The sequence below is a fragment of the Bos indicus x Bos taurus genome, chromosome 28 (assembly GCF_003369695.1).
Source record: "Bos indicus x Bos taurus breed Angus x Brahman F1 hybrid chromosome 28, Bos_hybrid_MaternalHap_v2.0, whole genome shotgun sequence".
NCBI classification, from domain to species: Eukaryota; Metazoa; Chordata; class Mammalia; order Artiodactyla; family Bovidae; genus Bos; species Bos indicus x Bos taurus.
In genome coordinates, this window is record NC_040103.1 from 17,890,368 (window position 1) to 17,906,334 (window position 15,967).

A 15,967-nucleotide genomic window follows, 5' to 3' on the forward strand; every position below is an offset into this window, starting at 1 on the left:
GTACCCCTCCTCCACAACTGTAGGCTCCAGGAAGGTAGGGATTTTTATGTACCTCCTGATGATAATCCCAAAGCCTGACATACAGTTGTTCAGGTGCTAAGTCACGTCCGACTCTTTTGCAACCCTGTGGACTGTAGCCCATCAGTCTCCTCTGTCTATGGGCTTCCTCAGGCAAGAATACTGGAGTGGGTTACCATTTCCTTCTCCAGGGGATCTTCCTGACCCAAAGATTGAACCTGCGTCTCCTGCATTGGCAGGCAGATTCTTTACCACTGAGCCACCAGGGAAGTCCGACATATAGTTAGTTAGCACTCAATAAATATTTGTTGAATGAATGAGATCACTTATGACAGTTTCTCATTCTATAAGTCACTTTTAGCTGAGGACTGTGGTTTCCTGTCTGTGTCCCTTGTCCCTTGCCCCCTCTAGACTGTTGCTCTTCCCTGGCCCCCTGCTGTGCCTAGAGTGGAGGCTCAAGGATATGCCCTGGACATTGAACGTGAAAGAATGAATGGATTCTCTAGCAAAGGAAACTAGAGAGAGCGAGAGTAACCTTCACTTCCGAGGCAAGAAACAGGAGCCCTGGGCAGTGCCAGTGTCATCTTCATCCTTATCTGTCCGTGGCTGGTCCTCAGCCCAATTCCTGGCACAGAGCAGAATACGGCTTAATTGGATCAGATTGAGTTGAGTTGGGGAAAAACTCAAACAACATTCCTCCGGACAATAGCAGTGGACGAAGCTCAGTTTGTGAATGCTCAGCTTGTGATGGCTCCTTCTGGATTCCCTTCTGCAGCTGTTTTGCCAGAACACCCAATGGCATTCATTCATTCACTCGTTCGTTTATTCATTCAGCTCCTCCTGGTAGTATATAGAATATCAGAAGGTGTGGAAGACAAGTCACAGCCCTGCCTTCAGGAAATGTACCTTGAGGAAGACTTGGGCTTTATTCTCTGGATTATACACCATCCCTGAGGTGGCGGAGAGTTGAAATAAGGCGGTTGTAGTTGCTCGTGGCCCATCCTCCGTGTTGGCCTCCACACCACAGTCTTTGAACATGAGTAGAAAGGTCACCAACTGTGGTTGCAAATTGGCTCTTATGCTAATCCTGTCTTATTCAAAAACACTCAATATTTTTCCAAACTGAGTTTAGAGCTTTTGACTAAAGCCTGAATCATTTACTGTGTCAGAGCATATCGCCAGTATGGGAAAAACTAGAACTTTAAAATACAAAACCCCTTTTAAGTAATCCAATATAGGATAATTACATTATTAAATAAAGCCCTGGGTTTCAAATTATTCCACTGCCATTGTACATGTGAAGAGAATAATGTGAACTGTGCTAAGCGAACAGAGCAAAAAAAAAAAAAGTTTAACAGGAGGGAGCATGTCTAAATCATATGTTTATGTTTAAATAAAAGCTACACAAAATAGGAAGATTTACTTGGTTTCTACATTAAAGTGTCCTAAATAGGCGTAAGGCTTTCGATGATTGTCTGTGAAGACTGCTCTTCTCATTAATGGCAGCTGTATATCAAGATGCTGTTGCCAGATCACCAATAACTTTGACTAATTTGGATGGCTCCCATTGTGATTTTCATATACCAACAGGGACAAGGAATTTTCTTCTTCCTTTTAGGGTCTCAAAGGAATATGGGCCCCACTGAACTTCGTACCTGGGCGGGATGCCATGTGCCTATAAAACTAGGTGAAAAAAAGATCAGGAGATGCAAAAGTAATGAGTTGAAGTCACTCCGCATGTTGGAACATCTGGGTTGGGTGGTGGTTGAATCTGAGTTCTATTGTTCTTGTTTGTGCTTTTAGAGAATGTTCTTTATAGGTACCTCGGTTGAGCTTTAACACTGGAATTGTGCTCCTTTATCTTCTTTTGCTTCTGTTTTAATGGCCAGAGCTAAGTATATGAGTGCCACGCTAGTTTTTATTATGGCAGCCTGAAAGTAGTTACGAAAAAATAGACTGTGATGTTAACACCCTATTAATTTGGCTAAAGGAAGGGTAGGCTGGTTCAACCATTGACTGAAGGCATCTTCTCTACATATCAAATGCTTCCCTATTTAGAGAGAATGCTAGGATGTGTTTTCTTGTTTCTGTGTAATTTTTTTTTTAATCTTAGGGAGGAAAAAAGATGAATGCATGGTAAATCTAAAAGAAAAGAAATGGAACTGGGAATTAACGACAGGATATTTCTGAGGTTTTCTTTTGAGATGGCCTTCTGGTAGGGGAGCAGACTGCTGCCTAACAGGTTTTAGATTAGTGTGTATTAAAAATGTATTTAGGAACATAAAATATTTAGGGTTTTTGAATTACTTGTTTGATACTCAAATGCCTTTGGCAAAGCCATGAAGGATGGTCACATTACATTTGACAAATCGCCCCTCAGAGCAGTCTTGTGTTTGCTTACCCTCTCTAATTGTGCCAGGATGAATTTCCAAAATTCACTGAGCCACAGAAGTCACCCAGACATCTGGTGGTGGAGAGGGCAGTGGTTGAAAGAGAAGGGACTGGCTTGGGAAATTGGAACCCAATACACTAGGGAGCCTCCATGGCAAATCCATTTCATCCTGTTAAGGAAGTCAAATTAAACCTTAGCATACTTGAGAGGATGTCTTCATCACTCAGACAACAGAAAATTCTTTACATTTTGAATTAAGGCATATAGTCTTACTTTGGGGACAAAAACACAATAAAAATTAAAATACTTTCTGTTGCAAAATGACTTTAAATCCCACCCACCCTAGGAAATTGGTGGAAGGTGGGGAAGGTTTACTTATTCCAGGATAGGAGTAGGTTGGAGTGTTACTACTGTAAAGGCTTAAGACACCAGTTTCTGGGACTTCCCTGGTGGTCCAGTGGTTAGGAATCCAGCTTCCACTGCAGGGGGAACGCATTCGATCCCTGGTCAGGGAACTAAGATTGGACATGCTGTGCAGCACAGCCGGAAAAAAAGACCAGTTTCCCAGAGACCATAGGGTTACCAAGCTGGTTTCTTGTTCTACTTCAGTTTTCTCATCACTAAAATGGGCCTGAGAACACCTATTTCGGCAAGTCCTTATGGGGATTGGATAAGATAATGTCTGTGAATCCATAGATTAGTGTGGGTAAAATAAAGTACCTCAGGGTTTGTCACTGCTGTATCCTTGAGGGTTGAGGAATATAACTTAGAAGCCCAAACATTCTTGATGGCTTTCTGGCTCGTCTTTGCCTTGGAGACACCCATCAGGAGCTACAGGGATATCATCCCCAGACAAAGAATTAAGAGTTAGGAAGTACACAGTTCCTTGCAGGTGACATGCGAAGACCAGCGCCCCTCCTTTTCAGTTACAGTGATGCTATATGTAATAATAGTAATAGCCATGATTTCTAGGATGCCTGTGTTGAGAGATGTACTAGAATTACCCCATAGGCTAGATACGCTATGAGGTGGGTTCTTTTGTCCTATTCACCTCCCCCCGCCCTGCCTTTTTAAGATGAGACCTGGGCAAGATAATGTTACACCCCAACATTAACATTAAACACAGAAGAGCTACATTGGAACCTGGGTCCGAGAGACTCCGAAGCCAGTGTTTCCTCAGCGCTCTTAGTTTCTTCCAGCGTGGAGCATCCAGACAGGGGTGGGGGCCGTCAACAAAAGCACTTGCTGTAAGCTCTGGGCCCAGCACAGTCCGTGGCTCCTTAGCGCAAGAGAAGTAAAAGTTAAACAAACATCTTTGCCATTAAAAAGGTGTTTATTGTAGGAGAGAGAATGATGCAATTCAGCATCAAATACTGACACCTAAGAACGATTTAGCATGTCACAAGTAATAAGCTCAGTAATTCCCACTTCAGGGACCAAGGTAGTATTGGTATCATTTTATTTTGTCAAGTTAAGGACATTAAAAAACAGCTACTACTGTCCATTGCCATCCTCATCATATCTTTTTTCCCCCTCTAAAACACCACCAGATGAAAGGAAGAGCTATGAAGTCTTAAATAGAAAAGAGTGTGTAGGAGCCTCTCTCGATCAGCACTGCTCCCTTCTTTCTGCCCCGAGGGCCCGCCTGTGTGGCCCCACTAACAGAGTTCTGGGCCCCGCTTCTATCAAGGTTCCCCATAGAAGAGAGAGGGATGGAGGAGAGTGAAGGCAGGTGTTTATCCTGCTCTTTCCTGTGAGGTTCCCACGGACTGTTGGTGTCCCGCTGAGAAAGAGTCAAAGCCACTGGTAGAAGGTCTGCTCTGCTCCTGTAACCGTTCCCTCCACCTTTGACAGTTGCCCCAGGAATGGTGACAGGTGAGCTGCTATGAGCCCGCTTTCCTGGACTATCGCTGTCCTAGGGTGCTTTTACACCCACCAACATCTTTCTTATTAGTCCCTTTGTGATTATCGTTATTCAAATATTCCATCTTTTTCCTGTTGGGATCCTGACTGATACAAGGATAGTCCTTGAAATCTAGCATATTTAGTTTCTTGAAGTATACACTGCTTTGTCTTCCTTGTTCCCGTTTCACTATTGATCAGTGAAAACTTCGTATTGTTGACCCCCATTACCATTCTCTTTTGCTGGATATTCTTGGATCTCTGATTGACACCCGCGTGCCTGCCGAGTGACACCTTTAACTCTTTGCATAGATAGCCTATTAGCAGGACACACAGATGTGTTACAGGGACAGTGAGGGGGCGGAAGGGTAGGGTCTTGAATGGCAGGTATCTGAGGGAGGCTTGGATATAAAGGAGTGAGTGGCCAGTGTAACCAGGCTCAGTGGGGTGCTTTCTTTTCCTTGGTTGAGTCCGCTGGTGCACACCATGGACATACATGCCCGCTCCAGTGCTTAGGGCATCACTAACTTTGAAAAGTTTGTCTTCAGTTTTAGTTTCTGTCTTGATGAAAAACCCCCCCTCTTGGGACTTCCCTGGCAATTCAGTGGGACTTCGCTTCCAGTATGGAGGGTGCCGGTTTGATCCCTCGTGGGGGAGTTAAGATCCCGCATGCTCGAGGCCAAAAAACCCCCCAAACATAAAATAGAAGCAATTCTGTAACATTCAATAAAGACTTTAAACTGGTCTATATTAAATTTTTTTTTCAAATTACCCACTCTTGTGGAACCAAGTAGACTGTTATTTTGGTTTCACAATTTTTTTAGCTAACATCACCTATTAATGTGTTTTGTGTTCCTGACATTTATCACATTTCAACTGCTCTACAAAGAACATTTTAAAAACACAGGATGTTTGAGGATGATTAAGGTGAATAAGCCATGTTTTCCTATTCTCGTTTAACCCTCCTCCTCCCTGCCAACCCCCACAGAATACACTAATGTGTTTATTGTCCTTTGGGCTCTATTAACATAGCTGAATATGGCTTTCCTCAGCAAAGGTCTGTTATTGGGTACCACATGGTGCCATAGAGAAGTTTCTGTTCACATCTTCTCTCCTGAGGAATGATATGTTAGTAAAAAAAAAAAAAAAAATATATATATATATATATATATATATATAGGCTTAGCTGTGCTAACAGAGGCCCAGAATTAAAGTTGTTTAAATAACCTGGGAGTTCAAAATCTCTCATGTCACAGCCTATGGGTAAGTGGTTCAGGCTTAATGTGGTGACTCTGCTCCATGAAATCTTTGAGACTTGACTGCTTTTATCTTTTTTCTCCTCAGAGATTTGCTTCCATTTGTATGATCCAAAGGCATATCCATCCCCTTTGAGGGCCTGGTCCAGAAGTTGTACACATTACTGATACTCACATCCGATTGGTCAAAACTTGGTCAGGTGGCTGCATCTGGCTGTAAGGGAAGCAGGGAAATGATGTCTTTATTCTGTGCCCAGCAAATTAGCAATCTCTTATTAAAGAAGAAGGGAAGAATAGATACAGGCAAACAGTCGATCACAGTGGGGAATATTAAATTCTTGTGTCAACTAAGCTCTTTTCTTACGTATAAGCCAAGTGGTACAGTTCCGCTGAACTTGAGTTGACTCTTGAGACATCTAAGCTGAGGACTGAACAAAGGACTGGAGTTTGGATGAAGGTTTAAACCAGCTAGTTGGAACCAAACTATAGAGTGTAGTCATGGGCTTAGAGATTAACATTGGAATCTCCATGGAGAATGATTTCTTCAGGGAGTGATATGCAAAGAAAGAAGACTGGACCCAGAAGGAACCTAAGGATATGTGCTTTCCTACATTTTCCCTGTAGGGAAGTAGAATAAGGGAGGAGAGAAATTGCATAGTTGTTGGGTAGGTGTTCTTCATGGGTCCGTTGAGTATCTGCACATCATGTGAGCAGAACTGACTGCCGTTGTTCCAACTGTCTTTTCAAGGAAGTTTATGTCGTGAACAGCCTTGGAAGATGGAGCTTGTGTCTTCCTCCAAAACAAAGGGCAGACATACTTACTGCTCAGTATTAAAAGATTTGGGTTCCCTATGCTTGGGGTTCCTCTCCTGAAATGCACCCACTCTTATGTATATGTCTCATCTAGGCCTCTTTGAATCCCCTTTTGGGAGCCGGGTATCAAACATCCGAAACAGATGGTGATACTTTGACGGCAGCTATTGCTGTGAACTGTAAACCATCCTTTGTCTCTGCTTACAGTCTGTATCTTCTATAAGCATCCATGAAACTGACAGATTAATTTATAAGTTTGAAGTAGAATAAAATCTCAGATTCTTCAGTTATTAACAAGAGGGAGAATTTTAAGACAAAGCTACACTTGTTATTAAATTATTTTTAAAATTAATTTATTTTAATTGGAGGGTAATTTACAGTATTGTGGTTTTTGCCATACATTGACATGAATCAGCCATGGGTGTACATGTGTCCCCCCATCCTGAACCCCCCTCCCACCTCTCTCCCATCCCTCAGGGTTGTCCCAGTGCACCAGCTTTGATTGCCCTGTTTCATGCATCAAGCTTGGACTGGTCATCTATTTCACATATGGTAGTATATATGTTTCAATGCTATTCTCTCAAATCATCCCACCCTCACCTTCTCCCACAGAGTCCAAAAGTCTGTTCTTTACATTTGTGTCTCATTTGCTGTCTTGCGTACAGGGTCGTCATTACCGTCTTTCTAAATTCCATATATATTTGTTAACATACCGTATTGGTGTTTTTCTTTCTGACTTACTTCACTTTGTTTAATAGGTTCCAGTTTCATCCACTTCATTAGAACTGACTAAAATGCATTCTTTTTAATAGTTGAGTAATATTCCATTGTGTATAAAAGTTAAGAATAGCCTTGGTTAATGATATAGTGATTTTGAAAGATTTTAAACTCAAGACCCTTTATGCTCAGATTATTTAGGACCACAGAGGTGCTTTGGTTTATGTGGATTATATCTACTGGTATTAGAAATTAAAACAAAATAATTTTAAATGCTCAATTTGTTTAAAAATAAAAGTAATGTGACATTTATATGCAAAAACTGATTGTCAAGCTGACTCAGACTTGACAAAAAATTAAATCAAAATGGATTATATTTGTAAATGTAAAACTATAGAACTTTGGGAAGAAGACAAAGGAGAAATTCTTCATGACCAGAACTCAGGCAAAGAATTCATAGGTATAAAAGTAAAACTACAATCCATAAAATTAAAAAATGATCAATTGGACTTGATCAAAGTGTAAAACTTTTGTTAAATACACTGATAAAGAATGAAAAGACAAGCTACAGAATAGGAGAAAATATTTTCAAACCCTAGGTCTAATAAAAGACATATCACGAGGGTACAAGGACTCTCAAAACTCAACAATATGGAAATAAACAACCCAATGTTTAAAAATGGGCAAAAGACTTAAATACACACTTCACCAGAAAGGATATACGGATGGCAAATTAGCACCTGAAAAGATGTTCAACATCATCAGCCATTAGGGAAATGAAAATTAAAAACATGATGAGAAACCTCTACATACATATTAAAATGGCAATAATAAGTTAATTAACAGTCATAGTATCAAGTGCTTGTAAGGACAGGGGACAGCTGGAACTCTCATGCATTGTTTGTGGGAATGCAAAATGGTACAGCCACTCTGGAAAACAGTGGGGCAGCTTCTGCAAAATGAGATATATACTTACTATATGACTCAACAGTCCCTCTCCTAGGTATTTATTCAAGAGAACTGAAAATGCATGTTCACACGAAAACTTGTACATGAATATTTATAGCAACTCTATTTGTAATCACCAAAGTTGGAAACAACCCAGTGTTCCTCAATGGAACACATCCATACCATGGGGTACTATTCAGCAGAAAAAAAGGAACAAGCTGTTGATACAGGCAGCAGCCTGGTGGCTCTCAAAGGCATTATGCTGAGTGAAATATAAGCAGTCTTAAAAGATTTCACACTGTATGATTTAATTTATATGACATTTTGCAGAAGAGAAAACCATACCAGGCAAGATCAGTAGTTGCCATGTGTACAAAGAACTGTACACCAAAAAAGGAAGTTTTACTGTAAGTTAATTTTAAAAATGAAAATGGCAATATAAACCCATTATGTAAATGTAACACATTTTTATGAAAATTAACCATATTTTCAAAAACAAAAAAAAAATAGTATAAACAGTGGCATTGTTTTACATTTTTGTAAATTTCTTTACCATTGAGCTTAAAGAGACAGCTGTATTCTGATATCTCCTTCTGTATTCACTCTTTTGCCATACCATCTGTCATATAGTCACTGGAAAACCCCACTAGACACTTGAACGAGAATAAGAGTGAAAAAAGCAAATAATTTCTTAGTATTATTATGATCATTGTTTTGACTCTATGGACCACCTGAAATAGTCTTGGGGATTCCCCAGGGCTCCTGGCCCATACTTTGAGAACCACTGATATATAATATACCATCCCAAATTTTATTTTCATAGCATCAAGACTTTTTTTTGCCATACCCATATCTCCTACGTTTATTTAATGCTTTTGTTCAAACTAACCCATTTTTAAAAACAAAATTTTTTTAAAAAGAAACTTTCTGTATCTCCTATAAATGGGAAGCCAGTACCACTTCCCCATAAGTGGAAAGTTACTACAAGAATAAATATGCAGTGAGTAAGTTATATTGAATTTTAAAAGATTCATCCATGAACCATCTAAACTCATCTCTGTGTGGTACTATTTGGAAAACACTAATTTAGAGAAGGATAATGAGGTGACATACCACTTCATTTATGTTGACAGATTTAATCCTCACCATTACCATCAGAGATAGACAGTATTACTAAACTTAAAAAAAAAATGTGTGTTTAAAAAATGGAAGCACAAGAAAGTTAAAGTTGCCTAGTGTTCCACAGGGAGTAAATTACAGGGCAGGGATTTGAACCCAGGCAGTCTGGCTCCAGAGTCCAGGATGAATGCTGTGTTGGCAGATAGGAAACTTGGATTCTTGTCCAACTTCCACCTGAAGCTGGCAGTAGGACATGTCACTGAGTCTTACTGTTCTCATCATTGCCGTGGAGGAGGTGGGATGAATTAGGGCTTGGAAGTTTAAATGATGGGTTCCTGTCCAAGGGGCCGGGCAGGTACGGGAACGGTGGGCTGAATTTGAGGTGACAGGGAGTGGTGGGGGGTCAGTGGCAAACTACAGGGCTTGCCTTACATCTAAAGAAAGCAACCCTACTCACTTTCAACTTTCCTGTTTTGAGAGGGGTTTTCTGGTTGTTTTTTTTTTTTTTTTTCACATATCACTTTATTTTATTTTATAAGAGGAGTTAGAAGTCTGGGGACTTTGTGTAAAATTTCTCAATTTGTACAACACTTGGAGAGGCCAGCCACACACATGAGCTGGCTGATATATGACCAGATGATCTCCTTTGACTTAGAGGAATCTGTGATTGAGTATGCTGTTACTACACAGTTGGAGAAACAAAACCCAAATGACAGAAATAGGCAGCTTAAAACAATGATGAACTTAGAAAGCGTCCCAACTCAGTCTATATAAATATTGATTCGGCTCTGGGTTCAAAGAGCTAAGGCACATTAATAGAATAATAGTGTATTTCTTTATGTTCCTGTTGTGTTGAGAGTAAGTCAGCAATACTTATCTAGTGCTAATTTTTGGTTTGCAGAGAGCTAATGTAATCATTAGATGAGCTTATTGAAATTCTTTTCTTAGATATAGAGACGTGCCCAAGAATGGTATTAGGAACTTTAGTCAGCACCGGCTCAGAATAGTAAACACGAACATGTGATTTATGCCATTGTGTATACCAAGTAATGTTTCCTGAGACTTTTTCTATATATATGTTGGCTATTTTGCTCTTTCGGGTGGTTTAGTTTCTTCCCCCTCCTCCGCTTATCAGATTTCCTTCTAAATCCTGGCATTTGAAATGTTGTATGGCTAGTTTCTCTGAATCCACAGTGAGACATACTGGTGGTTTCACAATTAATCCAAACTTGGGTTTACGGCTAATATGTGTTTATTTGAATTCCTGCATTTATTTTTATGTATTGTGTATATTCATAGTACTCAGAAAGTCTGTTTCAGGGAGAAAGAGGAAGGAGGACTAAATCTATAGACTGGATCTTGAAAGATGGGTTTATTCATCAATGACATCATAAGGATTGTATTTTCTCTTGGTTAATAAACGATTTGTTTGGCGGGTGTTGGAAGCCAGCCAGAGCTAGTCATGCCATTTCTTGGAAAAGATCTGAAGCAACTGGTAATTGAAATGATAATCATTTGATCATAGTTAGAGCTATTTGAAAATAACACTCATCTCCAGACTTGTCTCTTCTAGGGAACCATATTTGGTAAAATTGTTGCCAAATTCCATTTTTGCTAATGTGGAGACTTATATACCATGATACTTAATTATTTTCCAGTATATTCTAAACTTGATTTCTGGTTTGCCCTTTCCAGAAGCTGTTCCCATATGCTTTGAAACAATACCCAGCCTGAATTTTTATTCTGGCATTTAATAATCACCATGTAATAGCTATAAAATGCGTGACAACTACAGATCTTTTATTTCAAGAGGATGGTGTAGTGAGTCTGAGTGAAATCATCCATTGAAATGGTACTTTGTAATATGCCCCATTGTTTATAAAGTATTGACTTTTTTTTTTCTTGAGCAGAAGATACAAACAGTTCCCGCTTTGTCTCCCATTTACTGGAAGTTCATATTTAATCATGATAAGGGAAAGGATTCCATTACAAAAGTTTTACTTTTCATTTTTGATTGAGATTTGTTATTTTGCTGCTACCTAACAAACTCTTCTCAGAGGCAGCTTGGAACTGGATGAGGAAAAGTGAAATTTTAGATCCTACCTTAAAACACTTTAAAAAGACTAAATGTTTTCAAATCCAGGGCTTTTGACTGTATGAAGCTTATCTTAATAAACCCTCTTTTGTTTGCTTTGGAGTAGTGTGTACAGTGTGTGTGTGTGTGTGTGTGTGTGTGTGTGTGTAGGTGGGAGAGAAGAAGGAAAGAGTCATGTTTTATAGAAAAATTAGCCAAAAATCACTTGTGAATTCCCTTTGTTTAATAGCTCAGAGACATCTTCCTGTTGTTGTTTGTCAAAAATATTTCTAAGATTTTGTAAGCTTAGGGGTTTTCACAGCTCAGCTTTCTTCAGAAACGTGAAGTAAAAGAAATGAAAGAAGTCAGTTCAAGTTGAAATGTCAAATGATTCAAATAATCTAACTTTAAACCCAGGGAGATGATCTTCTTAAGCCTTTTCAAAGTATCTTTGGGAAAGAGAGGCCCTCCTTTGCTCCATGAATGGATATCTATTAAATATCTTGTTGGATTAATTCTGAGTCAGAAAAGTTGGTTGTTTCCTGGAAACAATTAAAGATGCTTAAAATTCAAATTTATGATCCATAGGAGAAACTCAAGTTTCAACTACTTTTCTTAGATTCAAAGGCTTTCTCCTCACCCACCCTCTTGCTTCTTACCCCATATGTATTAAGAGAAAAAATCAGTTCATTTCTTAACTTACAAAGTTTTTAAGAAACATGAGAATGTGTAAGTTTCTTTCAGTGGGAAGCACATAACATTTATGAAGTATTTCTTTTGGGATTACATCACAGTTTTATTTAATTTTAGGACAAAAGTTAAATTCAATATTTGTGTATAAGCCAAGGGAAAATGTACCATAAACATAGGAATTTGGGGGTGAGTCAGAGTTCCAAGAATCCCAGATTTACTTAGACCATTTATATAAAGACAGGCTAACCATTAGTCATCTATTTCTTGCTTTTTTACTTTTGTAATTAATGGCACCTAAAAATTAGCTTTCACCCAAGTGGTCAAAAAGGGAGACTGAGCTTTGGCAACTAGCATTAAAGATAGCTATTAGAATTACTGCCCAATTTTTGGACTTATTCTAAGCACATAACAAAAAATCCTATAACTTACTCCTCAGCTAGACCACAAGCAGTGAAAAACCTTTGAAATGAAGTGAGTTATTGAAGGTCCTCTGTCACCAAAAAAAAAAAAACACATTGTCTTCTCGCATTAGATTAAACCACTCAAATGGTATTTCAGATGGGCTTTATTGAAAAATGTATTATTTTACTTCAGAACCACCAATACTGTTGTTCTCTCCCAACTACCTCTTGTAGGATGAAGTCATTGCCGTTTCCGAAAAGGTGATCGTGAAGCTTGAAGACCTGGTCAAGTGGGTACATTCTGATTTCTCCAAGTGGAGATGTGGTCTCCAAGCTGGGTCAGTGAAAACGGAGTCCCTGGGAAGGAATGGACAGAAGGAAGCTCTGCTGAAGTACCGGCAGTCAACCTTGAACAGTGGACTCAACTTCAAAGACGTTCTCAAGGAAAAGGCTGACCTTGGTAATTATCGTTTGTACTTCTAAATCTAACATGTGGGCATGTACAGTAACCACTTCTTTTATTGTAGGTTTTGCTGGGAACACTGTCATTCATATCCTTGTGTGTGTGTGTACATATATGCTGCTAAGTTGCTTCAGTCGTGTCCGACTCTGTGCGACCCCATAGATGGCAGCCCACCAGGCTCCTCTGTCCCTGGGATTCTCCAGGCAAGAACACTGGAGTGGGTTGCCATTTCCTTCTCCAATGCATGCATGCTAAGTTGCTTCAGTCATGTCCAACTCTGTGCGACCCCATAGATGGCAGCCCACCAGGCTCCTCTGTCCCTGGGATTCTCCAGGCAAGAACACTGGAGTGGGTTGCCATTTCCTTCTCTCGTGTACATATATATATGTAATTTCTTTAATCTCAAAGGGACCTGGGAATATGAATGGATAGATGACTGGGTGTGTAAGAAATGGATGTTACCTGTTGGGTCACAAGACCTTCTATGTGTGGAGCCCTGTGCTAGAAAATGGATAATACAACACGTGGCTTTTAGCAGCTTCCAGTAGCTTCCCTCATAGCTCGTTGGTAAAGAATCCGCCTGCAATGCAGGAGACCACGATTCGATTCCTGGGTCAGGAAGATCCACTGAAGAAGGGATAGGTACCCACTCCAGTATTCTTGGGTTTCCCTTGTGGCTCAGCTGGTAAAGAATGTGCCTGCAATGCGGGAGACCTGGGTTCGACCCCTGGGTTGGGAAGATCCCCTGGAGAAAGGAAAGGCTACCCACTCCAGGATTCTGGCCTGGAGAATTCCATGGACTATATAGTCCATGGGGTCTTGAAGAGTCGGACACGACTGAGCGACTTTCACTTTCAGTTGCTATCAAGGCGTTAAGTCTTAATTGAGGGACCTAAAATTGAATGAGTGGAGAGTTAAAATATTTGTTCTGAGTAGATAATATGACATTTATTAGGACTGTGTCGGGAAAGCAAAACGAGGAAGACAGATGAATTACTTAACGTGGATCAAGGGAGCAACCTCAGAGCAGAGGATCCTTCGCTGGTTGGCAACTCCTGGCCTAGGTCCCCCAAGAGTTTTTAGTGTTCAGTGGTCACCATTAACTATATGGTTTTTTCTTTCCTTCCTTCCCCTATTCCACTACAGCTTTAAAGGAGAAATTGGGATTTAGAGTCCTTATTCTGTTTAGTGTTTGAATCCTGACTCTGTTGCTTCCTTAGCTGTGTGGGCTTGGGCAAATTAACCCCCAAGCCTGGAAAATGTGGACACTTTTCAGTGTCATTGGGAGATGTAACACCCAGTGATAAGTGTATATTGGTGTATGGAAGGGGCTCTATAATTAATTCTGTTGCTTTTTCTTAACACTGTCTTCTCCAGTGAATTTTTTGTGTCCTTTCCTGTTTTTTTTTCTCTTTTGTGTCTCCCAAGTGGCATTCACTGACTTACTTTCCTAGCATTGCTCAAGACCAATGTTGTTGACCTCTGATTTAGACCAGTTATTTCCTCTTTAGGCAAAGAGGAACTTCACTTTTAACATATTAAGGCATCTTTTTCTTTCATTCTAGCACAGTGCTGATTTTCATAGCCCTATTTTATGCGTTAATGTGAAAACTTCCTGTTTTTTCTTTTAACCTAGATTTTAACTACTACAACAAACTTTGACTATTTTAAATGGCATAATGAGACTGAATAACACCTGTAACTGACTTGTCTTTTGTGTGATTCTGGTTTGTGATGAGCTATGCTGTATTTTGGGAATAGCATTAATATTTTCTTGCAGTTTGAGTTTAATAATCAACAGTTTCTTGGCATGTTTTGTTAGATGTCAGACAATAATATTTTGGTCATGGTGGCCTGGTTGTCATGTGCACATTTAGAGAAAATTATTAATCTAGTGGTTTTTATTTTAAAACCAAAGAATTTCCCCCCCCCCCTTTTTTTTTTTTTTTACTGATTTTCTTATATAGGCTGTTACAATTTTGTGAACACATGTGACTAGCCTTCTGACATGTGGTAATGCTGAATAATACAGCTGTTGTGTTACTTGCCTAATATATGATCTAAGCTGTATTGCTGTTGTCTTATGTTTTTCTTAACATTAAAACCTTCCTTTTGTTTGTTTGTGTTTTTTTTTTAAGTTCTGAACTATACTGTTACTAATAAAAAACTAAACAGGAAACCCATGGGGGACGAAAGGATGTGTAGATGGTTAAGCTTGATGTCACGCATATAAACAAGAGTATTTATAGCAGAGCTGTTTTTGTATTTAAAATTGATAGTTTATTAATGAATGAAAAGAAACCCAACTTCTTAATTTCATCAGGACATTTAGAGGTTTTGATCTTCCTGAACTCTAGAAATGTCCATAATGTAACTTTTTAATAATTGATTCCAGAAGACATTGGTTTATAATGCATATTCAAAGTACTTAGTGGTTTTTAAATCTTGTTGTTCGTTAGACTTAGAGAAATTTTTAAAATAATACTGATTGCTGAGGCCAGTTTTCCCAGATTCTTCGTTCAGTAAGATTGAGGCAAGGCCAAGGAATGTGACCTGATAAAAGGATCTCTAGATGACTGATTTTTTTTTTTTTTTGGGGTGGTGGGTGGGGGGTGGTCTCATTTGGGAAACAGCTCTATGATTAGTGCAGAGGAAAGGAAAATAAGCAACAGGAGATTTGACTGGGAAAGCTGTCTGAAGAATAAGGAACACTGTGTATTTTTCTCTCTCTTTTTTTAATGTAAAATACCTCTTTAAGGATAGAATTTGGGGCCTTGAAATTCTACTTAGTTGGTATGAACTGTGGGGAATTTGAGACAAATAGCTTTTGTAATTGGAATGCACACTGTGTTGTAATAATGTGGAAAGAGAAACAAAAACTTTCCTTAATGTAATGAGTTTTCATTATCTGCTTGATCTAAGGGTTGCGAGTTTACATTATGAGGATTTATACTGGGGAGATTGGGGGTGTCCTTTGCTGTGTACATTCCTGTCCCAACAACTTTCTCTTCAACCTCTTCCTTTCTCTGTCTGCAACATCAAAATATTTGTTGTCTGCACTTTTCTTTCTACACAGTGGTTTTCTTATCTCCCTTTCTCTTGGCCACACTGAAACCACTTCCAATACCACATTGTTGATGGAAGTTCACACACTTATTAGGTTTTTCCTTC

General features: G+C 39.3%; 1 protein-coding gene across 1 annotated transcript in view; it reads left to right on the forward strand.

The window, feature by feature from the left end:
• The window catches only part of ARID5B (AT-rich interaction domain 5B), a 193,102-nt gene that overhangs the window by 20,020 nt on the left and 157,115 nt on the right, over positions 1-15,967 (forward strand). The window contains exon 3 of the mRNA XM_027530920.1: positions 12,568-12,793. Coding sequence (XP_027386721.1) covers positions 12,568-12,793 — 226 coding nt within the window. The remainder of the gene's footprint in view (positions 1-12,567; positions 12,794-15,967) is intronic.